Source organism: Carassius gibelio, chromosome B17, assembly GCF_023724105.1.
Source record: "Carassius gibelio isolate Cgi1373 ecotype wild population from Czech Republic chromosome B17, carGib1.2-hapl.c, whole genome shotgun sequence".
Taxonomy (NCBI): domain Eukaryota; kingdom Metazoa; phylum Chordata; class Actinopteri; order Cypriniformes; family Cyprinidae; genus Carassius; species Carassius gibelio.
In genome coordinates this window covers 12,034,874-12,050,748 of record NC_068412.1, presented here as the reverse complement: position 1 = coordinate 12,050,748, position 15,875 = coordinate 12,034,874, and the positions used below count along the sequence as shown (strand labels likewise).

Sequence of the window (15,875 nt, the reverse complement as noted above, 5' to 3'; positions counted from 1 at the left end):
AAAGAGGTCACAATTTTGCAACAAAAATTTAACGATATTTGGGCATGTCTGCGGATTTCAGTTAACAGATTTCACAGACAGCACATCAATTTATGATGGGCATTGTAATATAGGGATGGACAAAATATGGGGCTCTAAACAGATCTATTATTGTCAAACCTTGACCTGTTTTCATCTAACAAAGTCTTTCTGTTCTTCTTTCACTCTTAGATGACAGAACTTATCATTTCCAGGCAGAGGATGAGCCAGAGTGTCAAATGTAAGTGTGTTTGTCTGTGTGTCCCTGCTCCATTATCTGAGGAAACCTGTCATAGGGACATTCCCTGCAGTTTTAAGGAATATCTAACTGAAAGTACCCAAATACTGCAGCTCTTCCTGTAATTAGCTGTTTTTCCTCTAATGAGAGGGGCATTTGGACAGCCATCAAATTAGACCTAGAAAAATCTGATTCAATTCAAAGAATGATTTCGCTGATTTGAATCTCAATTCATTTGTGTTCATTGATCTCCTTTGCAAAGCACATTTTTCATACCTCTTCCTTCTTTTTTTTTCTTTTTATATAGTTATTATTCTTCAAATTTTTTTTTTTGTTGTTTTTCAGCATAACATTATCTGTATTTACTGTATATATTAAGTTAGAAACTGTCCCTGTAATATCCTGGTTGTTTTTGTGACGGATATATACTTTAAATGCATAATTGTGAATAATAATTAATCATTGATAAAAATGGTTCCCCTTTAACTTCAATACTTTTTACTAGTTTCTTCTAGTGTAGTGATCTGCTGTTTGAGACTGTAGTTGAACTAGTTTAAAGTGAGTCGCTAGTTTCTTCTGTCTTCTCCAGCCTTGATTCCCTACGATTGTCTAAAGCTGTTACTGTCAGTAGAATCAGTGCTCTGTGTTTCTTCTTCCTCATGATCTCTTCTCTTCTCTTTTCAGATGGATCTCAGTGCTGCAGAACAGCAAGGAGGAGGCGCTCAACAACGCCTTTAAGGGTGACCAGCATGTTGGCGAGAACAACATTGTGCAGGAGCTGACCAAGGCCATCCTGGGTGAGGTCAAGCGGATGGCGGGTAACGACGTCTGCTGTGACTGCGGAGCTCCCGGTGAGTGACCTGGAAACTGACAGGAAGGAGCAGGGGGGGGTCTGTTTTGAATTGGCTCACAGGAAGAACAAGTGGAAACTGGTTGTAAAGGAACTCTGTTATAATGATTGAATTTTCATAGGCTGCTCAACATCTGTAGTCCAAAACTTTATTATTGTTAGTATTATTATTATTATTATTAATGCATTTAGTAAATGTTTTAAAATAATAATAAAATAATATAAAATAAAATGTAGTTGTAATATTATTATTATTATTATTAAGAAGTATTATTATTATATAATTTAATGTGTTTAATATTATTCTTATATTATTTAATAATAATAATGGATATATCAATTAAATATAATCAAATGAATTTGTAAAATAGTATTGTAATGTATTATTTTTAATAATTAATTACTTAAATATATTATACAATAGTGATACAGTAAAAACATTAAATTAGTATTATTTTTTTTCCCCATGTATTATTATTATTAAATAATAAATAATTAATGAATACATCCATGAAATAATGATATAATGTAATGAGTTTGTAAAATAGTATTGTAACATACCTATGATGTTAATTATAATATAATTATAATAATTATACAATTATTCTTGTTGTTAAATAAATTACTAGGACAATAGGGATAATTACATAATATAATAATGTAATACACAATAGGGACAATACTTGTAATGTATTTTTATTAATAATTAATTACTTAAATGTGTTAGAAAATTGATACATAAAAAATATTATAGTTATTATTATTATAGAATTGCATATGTTCCGTTTAATTTGCTCATTTATTATTAGTTATAATAATTATTATAAAAATAAATAATAATTAATACATCAATGAAATAATTAAGTAATGTAATGAGTTTGTAAAATAGTACTTTAACATACGTATAATGTTAATTTTAATATAATTAATTATAAATTATTATTATTATTAAATAACAATAAATACATAAATTAAATAATGATATTATGTAATGGATTTTTTAAAGTACTTTAACGTTCTTATAATATAATTATAAATATTATATAATTATTTTTATATTCTGATATTCTGATCATAAAACTCTACTTGTCATGCATTGTGGGAATGAGGACAAGCGGCTTCATCTTTTGTAAAGTGTCACACTGTGTACTTGATTGACAGCCTCTGTTAAAGCTGCTCATTTATTTTCTCTCTCTCAATCTCCCACAGGCCCCACGTGGCTCTCCACCAACCTGGGCATCCTGACATGCATCGAGTGTTCAGGGATCCATCGGGAGCTGGGCGTTCACTACTCCAGAATCCAGTCACTAACACTAGATGTTCTCAGCACCTCAGAGCTCTTGGTTAGTGTTTGATCTTTGATTTCCCAGAGTGCATCTCCTCAGGTTCCCCAGCACTGTGGCTGTAAGCCTCAGATCGGGTTTATTTATTTATTTGGTTTGCATTGGATTCTTTTCATTCAGCCTTCATACTCGAAATGTTTATAGGGTTTGCTCAAATCTCTTCCACATGCATGATTTCAGACCAAAACGTTTTTGATCATTATAGTAATTACCCAAGACTGCAGAACTGTTAGCCACAGTGAGAAAGGCTCGCGTCTCTGATTGAATGCCAAGATACATTGTTAGGCTGATTGGGATATTATGAAGTAGCAAAACAGATCAAATGGACCCTAAATTAATGCGTTAAGTCTGTTTGTTGGTACTTTAGTTTTGCACCACTGTTGATTCTATGCATGTGTTTGCGTCTGTGTTTGTGTTGTGGTGTTTAGCTGGCCAAGAACGTGGGGAATGCTGGGTTTAATGAGATCATGGAAGCTTGTCTGACAGCAGAAGATGTCATCAAACCAAATCCCACCAGTGACATGTAAGCCAAGATTTGTCATCACCTTATGTCATTATACAAATTTATATTGTATGGTTGTACTTATTTAATTCCCTGCATTGGCACAGGCAAGCGAGGAAAGACTTCATCATGGCTAAATACACAGAGAAGCGCTTCGCTCGTAAGAAGTGTCCGGACGTGCTGTCCAAACTGCACACGCTCTGTGACGCCGTGAAGGCCCGGGACATCTTCTCTCTCATCCAGGTCTATGCTGAGGGTGTGGACCTAATGGAGCCCATTCCTCTGGCCAATGGCCATGTGAGAGTTTCTCCCATCTCAACTTGGATTGGATACTGTCCAACTGTTCAGCTGTGGATTTCATTTATACTTTTATATGATGTTCAAATAAAAATAATAATTATTATTATTATTAAAAAACACAATAATAAAGTATTTATTTTTATTTGAACTTTATTAATAAATAGTAAATGTATTATATTTACAAAACAAAATATATAATTAATATATTTGTAAAAAAAAAAAATACTTGAAAGTTTTTTAATTATAATAATTTAATTATTTTTATTTGAACATCTCTTAAAAGGAATAAATTAAATCCACATTAACTTTATATATAAACCACAGGGAAAGCTGATATATATTTATCCTGTGGTTTCATGGTAAATGTAGATTTTTACTTTGAAATTAAGATCAAGTACAAATATTCCTAAATTATTTAGTTAATTATTTATTAAGTATTTTGTACACACACACACACACACTTAAATTAAGTAATTAATCAAATAATGGAATATTTTTTAATATTTAAAAAAACTACTTTACTTTAATGTGATGCCTTACAGATTTATTATGAAATCACAGTAGATATTTATCCTTTTGTTTACTTTAATGTGGATTTAGTTTCTTTTCAGACATTAAAATTAAACCATTAAGTATTTCAAATAATAAATAACACATTGTTTGAATTCGATCCCTTATTTATTTATTTATTCGTTATGAATTTACAGTAGTAATCATTATTGTGATATTTCATGCAGAAAATTTGTGTTCTTTTAAATCTAATACATATTTTAGTTTCCCATGAATACCTGACATTGTATCAAACTGAACAGACAACATGTCTGTGAAATGTTACGTGGTGTTGCGTACTCGTGGTACGTCCACACACGATATGTCCAAAATCTCATGGTCTGTCAAACCCAAACAGTCTAAACACATCATGTATGTTTGCTGTGGTAGGAACAAGGTGAGACAGCCCTTCATCTGGCCGTGAGACTGGTGGACAGAACCTCCCTTCACATCATTGACTTCCTCACCCAGAACAGGTAAGACCCAGACAGTTTACTTCCCTTGTTTGCTACAACTAAATCCAACTTAATTGCTTTTTTGACCAAAGCTATTTAAAAGTGCCAGTTTTGAAGGTGACAGAGCTGTGGCTGGAATGGAAACTTGAGATCGAATGTTTTCTAAATAAGCAAAATGATGTTCAATTGTTCCCGCAGTTTAAACCTGGATAAGCAAACGGCTAAAGGAAGCACCGCGCTGCATTACTGCTGCCTGACGGACAACAGCGAGTGTCTCAAACTGCTGCTGAGAGGAAAAGCCTCTATAGACATCGGTATGCAGCTAAAGAAATCTCCTCCTGATTATAGTCCCTGTCGAAACAGGAAGTTTGGGTGTGACATTTCGACGGGGTCCCTTTAATGATGTCTTGAAGGATTCTGATAGTCCTTGTTTTGTCTGCTGGATGTTCTCACACCATGTTCTTATCCTGACTGCTGGGAGAAGTGGGTTTTGGCTATTGGAGAGGGTTTGTAATTCTGTTGTTGTCCTGTTATTAACAATCTGTCCACCAACAATGGGAAGTAAAGAGAACAGCCATATGTGGCCTAGCGGTTGTATGTGGGAGGGTGAATCTGTGCCAGGGAATCTCCTCTCAGATCCCTGCCAGCGTCTATTGTGAGCAAGCTGTCTGGAAAGACTTGGCTTTGTCTTCTCTGAAAAATAAAATCCAATACAGGAAGCCAAGAGTATAGAATGTGGTGGGAAGATGCGAAGGACGCTCTTATCCTTTCAGGCTTGATGAATGCATCAAACCAATGTATTCTGTGTCCGTGTGTGTGTGTTTAGCTAACGAGGCTGGTGAGACGCCGCTGGACATCGCCAGGAGACTCAAACACCTGCAGTGTGAAGAACTGGTGAGCCATCATATCATATTTATACACAACATCCTTGTAGATGAATATGAGCGATAGCTGCTAAGAACTGCTGGTTTATGATATGTGTCGGTCTGTTAGCTGAACCAGGCGCTTGCAGGGAAGTTCAACGCTCATGTGCATGTGGAGTACGAGTGGAGACTTCAGCATGAAGACCTGGACGAGAGTGATGAAGATCTGGATGAGAAGGTGAGGAAGAATCAAATGTCTTTGTTGAATTAGATTATGCCTTGTGACTAGTGTATAGGTGTTAGTGTGTGTGTGTTTGTTTGTGTAGATATTTAATAAAATATTTACTGATAGATATTGCTTAATTTAATTATAAATTAATTGTAAATGCATTATAATCATCTCAATAATTATGATGATTATTCTTTTTATATATGGCCTGCAAAATGGTTGCAAATGTTTGAAGTGAGTATTCAGTGTGTTTCCATTGTGTCTGTAGTCCAGTCCTCACCGGCGGGACGAGAGGCCGTTTAGCTGCTACACTCTGGGCAGTAATTCCCTTCAGCCCAGTCCGGCCAGCCTGACACGAGACGCACGGGACATGGTCAAAGACAAGCAGCGGTTTGTGCCCAACCTGGTCAACAACGAGACCTATGGAACCATCATCAACACCAACTCACCGGTCGCCCTGTCCAGCTCCGCTCCTCCTCTGCCTCCCCGAAATTTAGGTACTTCATTTTTCAATCAGCTCATGATGAAGCTGGAAAAACTGTGATTAAGGGCTGAGGGCAGAAATAGACCAGCCTCTCTCCATTACATTAAATAAAAAAAAAAAATCTAACTATGAAATCCAAAAACGGTAACCACACGTATGGCATAATATATGTTGTAAATTGTTTTGTGTGCGAATGCGAAGTTTTATCTCAAAATGCCTAAAATGTAATCTTGAAATTGCCACTTTTATGGTATGAGCCAAAACGCTCCGTTTATGTGTAGGTCCCCTTTAAATGAAAATGAGCTGTTGCTCCCGCCTCCATTCCAGTGTTCCCAAGTCTGTGGTTTTCCCACGGAATTTGTCTACTTTAACACTGTTGCTGTGGGTTGCTTTTCATGTCCGCGGGAGGGTTTTGTTGCAAAAACCTGGCAACCCTGCGTCCCTTCTCCATAAGAGTGCGGCGCTTCAAGAGCTCATGCCCATGGCATACCGGTGTTACTGTGACTGTGTTACTGACCTCGCACATTGCTTCCAAACACTATTTTTTTATTAACTACCACATTCATATTCATGATCATTCTGGTAGCACGTGAAGGCAGCATTTGTGAAAACTGGCATTGACAATGGTACAGTAGCTTTAGCAACATAAGCCTTACATAGAGCCAAGAATCTCTTTTGGAAAACAAAATATGATGCGTGATGCTTATGCTTATATATATATATATATATATATATATATATATATTAGGGGTGTAACGGTTCACAAAATTCACGGTTCGGTTCGATACGATACACTGATGTCACGGTTCGGTTCGGTTCGGTTCGATACGTTTTAGATACAGCAAAATGTAAAAACATCTCAACTTTTCAGAATGCCGCAAGCGCACCGCGGGTCATGTGACAAGAACTAACCAATCAGCTTCATCCTTTCCCGTAACAACGTTGAGAGCTCAGCCAAGATGAAGGATCAGCTGATCATAGTTGTATATGGATTGCAATTTTGAAATAAATTTAGTAGCAGAGCTACTGCAAGCGATTTTTAGAGCTGCAAATCCATTTATCCTTCGCTGAAATTTCCGCGTCTCATGGAGAGAGCACGTCATTGTTGCTTAGCAAAGACAGACGCCTCATGAGCGCTTCTGCCCGAGCACTTTGGAAAGGAGGAGAAAGACGCGCATAGCGTTTTCCATGCGTTTTTAGGCACGATATGTGAACGGCCCCTAAGGCGCTCGCTCACTCAGCACGCGCTGAAGCCCCTGGAACACAGTCAGAAATGTTGATGTATAGCTCACACATACTTGCACATATTCATATGAAACTCAGTACACATATAGATCTCATCGTGCCGAACAACTTTCGTATTGCATGTCATAGGCTCCACCCAACAGGAAGTCAGCTATTTAGAGTTATGTAAAAAGCGCATGCTCTGGAATTTGAAATACTTGTCATAGGTTTTTTTCTCGATTGCCGCCAAACTCGGTCATCATGATCTCAAGACACTGGGGATGAAAAATTGCCAGGGGATTTTTGATATCTCAAACGGTTTGCTTGTGGCGAGGTGTTGAAATTATGGCGAGAAATGAGAAACAGGAAGTGTCTAATACCGTCCACATACATTTCCTGATTTTAATCAAACTTCATCAGATTATTCGTTGTATGATGTCGATCGCATATATGTGACTATTAGGAGTCAAGGTTATAGCGCCACCAACTGGCAGAAGGAAGTGTGTCATTTTCAAAATTATTTGAATTCAGCATCTTATTATTACTCGATTTGCTTCAAACTTCATCAGAATAATGTTAAAACACAGCCGATATAAATCTGCAAGGGGGATATTGATATCTAAAAAATTGTTGGCGTGGCAACATGTCAAACTGGAATACTTCTCAGGTGATTTTGAGGCAAATAACATACTTAGAATTTCACAAAACTCTGAACACACATCAGTATTTCTGATAGGAACTTAAATTGTGAATGGATTTTGGATAGCTTGAATGGTTTTGCCGTGGTGATTTTTTTAAATGACCTTACAAAGGGAATCATTATTGTATTTTTTAATTGCAGCTTCCAAACACGTCAAATAATTTTTTCATACAGATGAAAAAGTCATTCTGAGGAAATATGCATAGTTTCACGACTTTACAACACTGTATGGATAACAGAAAATTAAAAAACTGTCAGACATCTCATCTCACTCTATCCCTCTGTTTGAGTATATGTGCTTCAGACTTCCATTGTCTGAGAGAAATAGCGCCCCTACAGGTTCAATTCCCGAACTTTTACTTTCACTTTTAAATCGGTTAAAAATACAAATAAATACTTAGATTTATCTCACACTGACAAGCTAAACCAACATATCTGATTATTACCGGTTCAGGGCTCATGGATAAATTATTTCTGGCCAGAGATACGTGAGAAATAGGAGAGATGAATCACCGCTCTGATCACGAGCGTCTGGAGTAAAGAGCTCAGAGAAAACGAATTTAGTCCTGTTTTAAAGCTTTTAAAAATAAATTATTACAGCGATATCACACAATCAACCAATTAGAACACACCAAGAGCTAAATTAAGATGTTTTTGAACTGTTTGTGTGAAAATGAAATATTTGTCCCTGCCTATCTGAAATCACCGCCTCCGATCAGCGCGTACAGTGTCGAGCTCAAAACAAACGAATTTATTCTTGTTTAAGAGCTTTTTAAAATAAAATATTACCACAAATGCACACAATAAACCCATTGTAACACAACAAGAGGTAAATGCAGGTGTTTGTGACCTGTTTAAGTGTGCAAGACTATTTGAAAGCGCGACTGGCAGAATAACATATATCTCTTGAACTGCAGGTTTCTGCCTTTCGTCGTACGAACGAACACATAACGGACAAGATTATTTCAAAACACATAATTGCTTGGCGAATATAAACGAAAACAGCCACGTGAACATAAACTGGATCTACTGGATTTGAATATTAAAGTGACCACATTTACCACTTGATTCTGTCTTCAATTTTAATCTATATAAAAAAGGAAACTCATTCGACTTGGCTGCTTTTTTAATGTGTGCGTATTTATTTATTTACCTTTTTATACATTTTGTATAATTTCATAGTATGTGTATTACAATTATAAAAACAAAAATAAATTTAGCCACTCACATAGAAATAGCTTAGGCCTTAACCTTTTTCTGACAGTTTTAGGGATTTTTAAAAATCCTAAAAAAAACTTATTTGTGCTGCAAATAATAATTTCAAACTCATTTGATACTGACCTATGACATCCTGTGACATTATATTTATTTGAATTTACATAATCTCATGGATGTAACAGTAAATCTGTTCAGCTCACAGATCAATACTAAGCTGTAATGCAAGCAGAACTTTCACAAATGCTTATGAGTCATTTAAGGATTTGATAACACTGTAAAATAATGTCTAATTTGTTAACATTAGCAAATGCATTGATAACACTTTATAATAACTGCACTCATTATTAAATAGTCAGTTCATGCTTTATAAAGCCTTGTCCCAATATTAATAGTCAGTAGTAAGCAGTTTATAAATACAGCTATAAATAGCTTGTCCTTGGTTTATAAGCACATTTATTAAAAAGGAGAGTAAGTTATCTTCCTATGAAAAATAAAAGATAAAAATAAACAAACAACAACACAGATTGATACAGAACTCAGAAATTGTATTGTGGATTTATGATAAAATCAGCCTGTAAATGAATTCATACTACTCCATACTCCTTTTTCAACATTATGCCAATATACTGAGATGTTAAATTGTGAATGGGTTTAGGATAGCTTAAATGGTGTTGCCATAGAGATTTATTAAAGTAACATAAAAACATACAATAGTTATTTTACTATATCTTTACAATTTTTCATTCTAACTCTTCATAATTTTTTATATAAGTAGAAGTCCTCATTTGAAGGAAGCACAGTAAGTTTCATAGCTTTATCATTTTCAAGAGCCAGCATAAAATTTAAACTATCATAACTTATAAATCAAGCTTGCAATTCCTAGTACCAATAATGGTCACCAGAGGGAGCTATAGGATTACTTTTAAATAATTATTGTAGAAACGAGTATGATTTACATCATTTATAGAAATCTTTCAAAAAAAAAATGAATTGTATATATTTTACTGATAAAATGACCCTCACTTAATTAGAATAACAAGCTGAAGTAAAATGAACTGTATATTAAGAATAATTCTTTATAGGCTTTATGGACAGATACGTTTTGAGTGACTCTTGAAGGATCAGCACCACATCCTCTTTTACCACTGTTTAAAGAATTAATCTTACAGAATAGGTGTGAATGAATTTTGGATAGCTTGAATGGTTTTGCCGTGATGTTTTTTGAAATAATAGTAAAAAAGGAACCAGTAAATGTCTTTTTATTTTTTTAAAGTGCAGCTTCTAAACACTTTAAAAAAAAAAATGTACACATAGAAGACCAGTCATTCTGAGGCATATTTCCTCAGAATGACTGGTCTCATGACCATAGTTTCATGACTATACAACACTATATGGATGATAGAAAATTAAAAAAAAACTATCATACATCTGATGTCACTCAGTCCCACTGTCACTGTGGGTAATGTGTGTGTGTGTGTGTGTTAAGTGAATTAGATGTGAAACTATCAGGGTGCATTTAGTCTCCAGCGCCAACATTTTACAGAACTGCCACTTTCCTGGAGTCTCCAGAATTACTCGGTGTCGGACTCTGAGAGACTTAAGATTCCAAAAAATGATTTAATTAGAATACCATGAAGTATTGTGAAATACTATATATTAAGTCTTTATATATAGGCTTTATGCACAGATTAGAGTGCCTCGTGAAGGACCAGCACCACCTCCTCTTGTTCGATGGTTTGAGGAATATATCTTCCAGAATCCAGGATTAAGATTTAGGAGCTCATTTTTATTCCACCTCCTTTCCTGAAAAGTCTGTCTTGCAGAATTGACTAAAAATTAATCTTCACATTAATTACTAATTATTTTGCAATTCTTTTTGTCAGTTCTTCTTGACCTGCTTTTTTCTTCTTCTTTTCTGACCTCATGACCCAGTCAGTATTTTTTGTACAATGGTCAAGTCTTAACTTATCCATTTCTGTTTTGCATTTGTGTTTGATATTTCTCATGGGTATTTCATAATTTTCGACCTTACAGTTTGAGTTAAAAGTCTATTTTAGCGCATTTCATCTGTAAAAGAAAACATGCCTAATAATTCTGCACACATGAATATAAGGAGTTTTTCTCTTCCAGCTTTCCTTGACTATTGTATAGCACTCATAAATGATTAAATAAAAAATAATGGTAGTTATTAAGATTTATATGGTTTGGAATTGGTAAAATGTACTTGGAAAAAAATCACAATAAAACAATGTTTTCATGTTTAAGTTTGGAATATTAACTGACATGAATGAATGCTATATAAATATTGTTCATGTTAACATAATGTTTATAAATGAAATCTTATTGTACAGTGTTACTAATATATATATTGTTCTGTGAATGTGATTTTAAAGTCTAGATGATTCGGATTAACCCTTTAACTGCCGTATCCTTTAAAACCTCACTGCCAGAGGGATATTGTGAATGCATGTGCCCGCTGGGCACAGTTTACCTGATGCCACCGGGGTGGCGATGGCATTGGTGGCTTGAGCCCGCCATCGCTGCTTGCAGCTATATTTATTATTATTATTCTTCTTCTTCTTCTCCCGAATGAATCGCATTTTTGAGGGCTTTAACATGCTCAAAAAGTCATGAAACTTTGCACACGCGTCAAACCTGGTGAAAATTTTCGTCTGATATAGGATTCAGAAGAGGGTGTGGCAAAATGGCTCGACAGCGCCACCTATACCAAGAAAATCAACAGCCTTCCTGCTATGTTTCACGTACATGCACGAAAATTGGCACACATATGTAACACACCAATACCTACAAAAAAGACTCTTGGAGCGAAATTCTAAACCCAACAGGAAGTCGGTTATTTTTAATATTATGAGCATATTTTGTGTAATTTTGGTCATTTCCATGTGTTGTATTTTAACGAACTCCTCCTAGAGAGTTCATCAAATCAACACCAAATTTGGTATGCCTAATCTAAAGGCCTTTGCGATGTTAAATTGCGAAGATCTTGAGTTTTCGTTGAAGGGCGTGTCCGTGGCGGCCTGGCGAATTTCGATGATTCGCCATGAAAAATGAAGTTGCTATAACTCACACATACAATGTCCAATCTGCCCCAAACTTCACATGTTTGATGAGACTCCGAACCTGAACAGATTGACATGCCCATATTCAGTTATAGTCATAGCGCCACCTATTGGCAACAGGAAGTGACATATTTTACGCTGCGACGAACTACTCCTAGAAATTTTATGACATCAATGTCTTTTTTGTGGTCAGTCTAATCTAAAGGCCTGTGCGATGTTCAGTTGTGAAGATCTTGAGTTTTCGTTAAAAGGCTTGTTCATGGCGCCGCGACGAAGTTCGATGTCTCGCCATGAGAATAAAAGATGTTATAACTCAGGCATAAAATGTCCGATCTTCCCCAAACTTCACATGTGTGATAAGAGTCCTGGCCTGAACAGATCTGCAGGCCAATATTCCACCGGGTGTGGCAGAATGGCTCTATAGCGCCACCTATACACTTTCAACGGAGTGCGCCACGAGCTATGTTTCACGTACATGTACAAAAATTGGTACACACATGTAACACTCCAATACCTACAAAAAAGTCTCTTGGTACGAAATCCGGATCCCAACAGGAAGTCGGTTATTTTGAATTTTCCCTTCAAAATTGGTGTTGTTTTTGCCATTTTCAGGGGTTGTACTTTAACGAACTCCTCCTAGAGATTTATTCAGATCAACACCAAACCTGGTCAGTGTAATCTTAAGCCCTTTGCGATGTTAAATTGTGAAGATCTTTAGATTTCGTTAAAGGGCGTGTCCATGGCGGCCTGACAAATTTCGATGTTTCGCCATGAAAAAGGAAGTTGCTGTAACTCAGACATACAATGTCCAATCTGCCCCAAACTTCACATGTTGGATGAGACTCTTGACCTGAACAGATCTACATGCCCATATTCAGTTATAGTCATAGCGCCACCTATTGGCAACAGGAAGTGACATATTTTACACTGTGACAGACTATTTCTAGAAATTGTATGACATCAATGTCTTTTTTGTGGTCAGTCTAATCTAAAGACCTGTGTGATGTTTAGTTGTGAAGATCTTGAGTTTTTGTTAAAAGGCGTTTCCATGGTGCCGTGACGAAGTTCGATGTCTCGTCATGGGAATAAAAGATGTTATAACTCAGGCATAAAGTGTCCGATCTTGCCCAAACTTCACGTGTGTGATAAGGGTCCTGGCCTGAACAGATCTGAAGGCCAATATTCCATTGGGTGTGGCAAAATGGCTCGATAGCGCCACCTATAAACTTTCAACGGAGTGCATATGCAAATTCAATGGAGTGTGCCTCGAGCTATTTTTCACGTACATGTACAAAAGTCGGTACACACATGTAACACACCAATACCTACAAAAAAGTCTCTTGGTACGAAATTCGAATCCCATCAGGAAGTCGGTTATTTAGAATTTTCTCTGCAAAATTGGTGTTGTTTTTGCCATTTTCAGGGGTTGTACTTTAACAAACTACTCCTAGAGATATATTCAGATCAACACCAAACTTGGTCAGTTAAATCTAAAGGAATTTGCGATGTTAGATTGCAAAGATTTTGAGGTTTCGTTAAAGGGCGTGTCCATGGCGGCCTGACAAATTTCGATGTTTCGCCATGAAAAAGGAAGTTGCTGTTACTCAGATTTACAATGTCCAATCTGCCCCAAACTTCACATGTTAGATAAGACTTCTACCCTTAACAGATCTACATGCCCATATTCAGTTATAGTCATAGCGCCACCTGCTGGCAACAGGAAGTGACATGTTGTATGCTGTGACAAACTACTCCTAGAATTTTTTTGAGATTAATGTATTTTTTTGTAGTCAGTCTAATCTAAAGGCCTGTGCAATGTTAACTTGTGGAGATCTTGAGTTTTTGTTAAAGGGCGTGTCCATGGCGTCATGACAAATTTTGATGTCTCGCCACAGCAAGAGAAGTTGTTGTAACTCAGGCATAATTTGTTCGATCTTCCCCAAACTTCACATGTTCAATAAGAGTCCTGCCCTGAACACATCTGAAGGCCAATAGTCCATTATAATGAGAGCACCACCTACTGGCAACACAAAGATTGGCACAAATATGGAGTAAACTTTGATATATTCCACTTATATTTATGAGTTTAAATGCATATTTCTCACCGTTCACCTATTTACTAAAGCCACTCGCTGCCGGTGAGCCCGGGTGCGAGGGCCCGTTCATCGCTGCTTGCAGCTTTAATTTTTTTTTTTTTTTTTATTCCCGCTGGTGCAGATGCGACATACCGTTGTTTTTTTATCCACCACTCTCTTGCCATCACCATTATAGCTTAAAGGGAATCCAAAGTGCACCCAAACACCAGACCTGTTGGTTATTGGGGGATCTTCTCATTTCTAGTCTGTTAAACGCATTGGCTATTTTGCAACGAGCCTTCAGCGCGTACTGAGTGAGCGAGCGCCTGCTGAGTAGCCTAACATAAACATATAAGATGGTGTTTTTTTCTTCTTCGGGAGTGTCAGGGGCGTTGCCTGTTACGTTGTTTGGGTTATTGGGCTACCTTGTTGAACGCATATCATTATATTTCTCTCTCTCTCTTTTTTTTTTTTTCAAATATAATTAATTACTCCAACGAACCGTTCGGTATACATAATGCGTACCGCGTACCGAACCGAAAGCGTCGTACCGAACGGTTCAATACGAATACGCGTATCGTTACACCCCTAATATATATATATATATATATATATACACACACACACACCCACACTACCAGACTAAAGTACAATTTGAATAAAAAGTCCACTGTTGCAATGTAGTAATGATAATAGTTTATTATTTACAATAATCATAACAATAACAATTGTTTACAAAAACAAATAATAGATAATATTGTAACAAATTTACAATAACAAATAATAGTAAATATATTACTATTATTAATTATAATTAGTATATAATTAGTTTATTATTGTTATTATCATTACTTATTTCATGGCATTTGTAACTATTTGCATACAATCAGTTAATTGATGTGTTAGATCACTTAATTCTATACACTACTCGACAAAAGTATAAAAAATATTAAACTTTAAAAATAAAACTCCAGTACTTGAAGAAAAAAGAAAGTTATTTCATTGTATTAATTTACTTATAATATTGATATAATTTGATAGTTATTTATGGAAGTTGTTAAGTGTTGTTAAATATACAAAACAGCTCATCAAATGCTACAGTAAGTCAAATATACATAAATGCATCTAAAAAGTCAGTAAAGCCGTTTGACCCTGTATGATCATCATTCAGGCCACAATATGCTGCTGCTGTTCTTGAATCCTCACACTGCACAGTGAAGAGTCTCTGAGCAGCAGGTGTCACATACAAACGCTCTCAGGTCTGGTTCAGGTCTGTTAAGATGACAGCAGATTGATGCCAGTGAACAAGAGACTCTGTCCGTCAGAGTTGAGCCTGCTTTCTGTGTTAGAACGAGATGTTTTTTTCTCTGTTGCTCTCAATCCTCAGATTTCACAATGAGCTGTATTCTTAAGACACTAATGAAATTAGGTGCATAACGGAGCTCTGCTGGTCTGGAGCAGCTCCAGGGTCCAGAAAGAGAGACATAGCAGAGCTTTCTCGTCATCTAGTAAATAAAAGCGCTGTCCTGTAGACCATTCTGAAGTCACTCTCTTTAATCTGACATGCTCTCGCTCTTTCTTCTCTTCTCCTTCCCACAGTTCAGCCGTCTGGTCTTGCTGGAATGGTTCAGGGATCTCCCGGTTGGAAACCTGGCTCCCTAGACCTGACTGGCAGGCAGCGATCTTCCTCTGACCCCCCCAACATGCATCCTCCAGCGCCCCCCTTACGGGGCACATCCACTTCCCG

At 36.4% G+C, this 15,875-nt stretch overlaps 1 protein-coding gene across 1 annotated transcript in view; it reads left to right on the top strand.

Annotated features, from left to right (window-relative positions):
• Positions 1-15,875, top strand: part of LOC127976587 (arf-GAP with SH3 domain, ANK repeat and PH domain-containing protein 2) — a 70,717-nt gene that overhangs the window by 44,777 nt on the left and 10,065 nt on the right. Inside the window, exons 13-23 of the mRNA XM_052581123.1 lie at positions 211-259; positions 941-1,107; positions 2,316-2,449; positions 2,878-2,972; positions 3,059-3,248; positions 4,191-4,276; positions 4,454-4,569; positions 5,082-5,149; positions 5,249-5,356; positions 5,616-5,844; positions 15,728-15,874. Coding sequence (XP_052437083.1) covers positions 211-259; positions 941-1,107; positions 2,316-2,449; positions 2,878-2,972; positions 3,059-3,248; positions 4,191-4,276; positions 4,454-4,569; positions 5,082-5,149; positions 5,249-5,356; positions 5,616-5,844; positions 15,728-15,874 — 1,389 coding nt within the window. The remainder of the gene's footprint in view (positions 1-210; positions 260-940; positions 1,108-2,315; positions 2,450-2,877; positions 2,973-3,058; positions 3,249-4,190; positions 4,277-4,453; positions 4,570-5,081; positions 5,150-5,248; positions 5,357-5,615; positions 5,845-15,727; position 15,875) is intronic.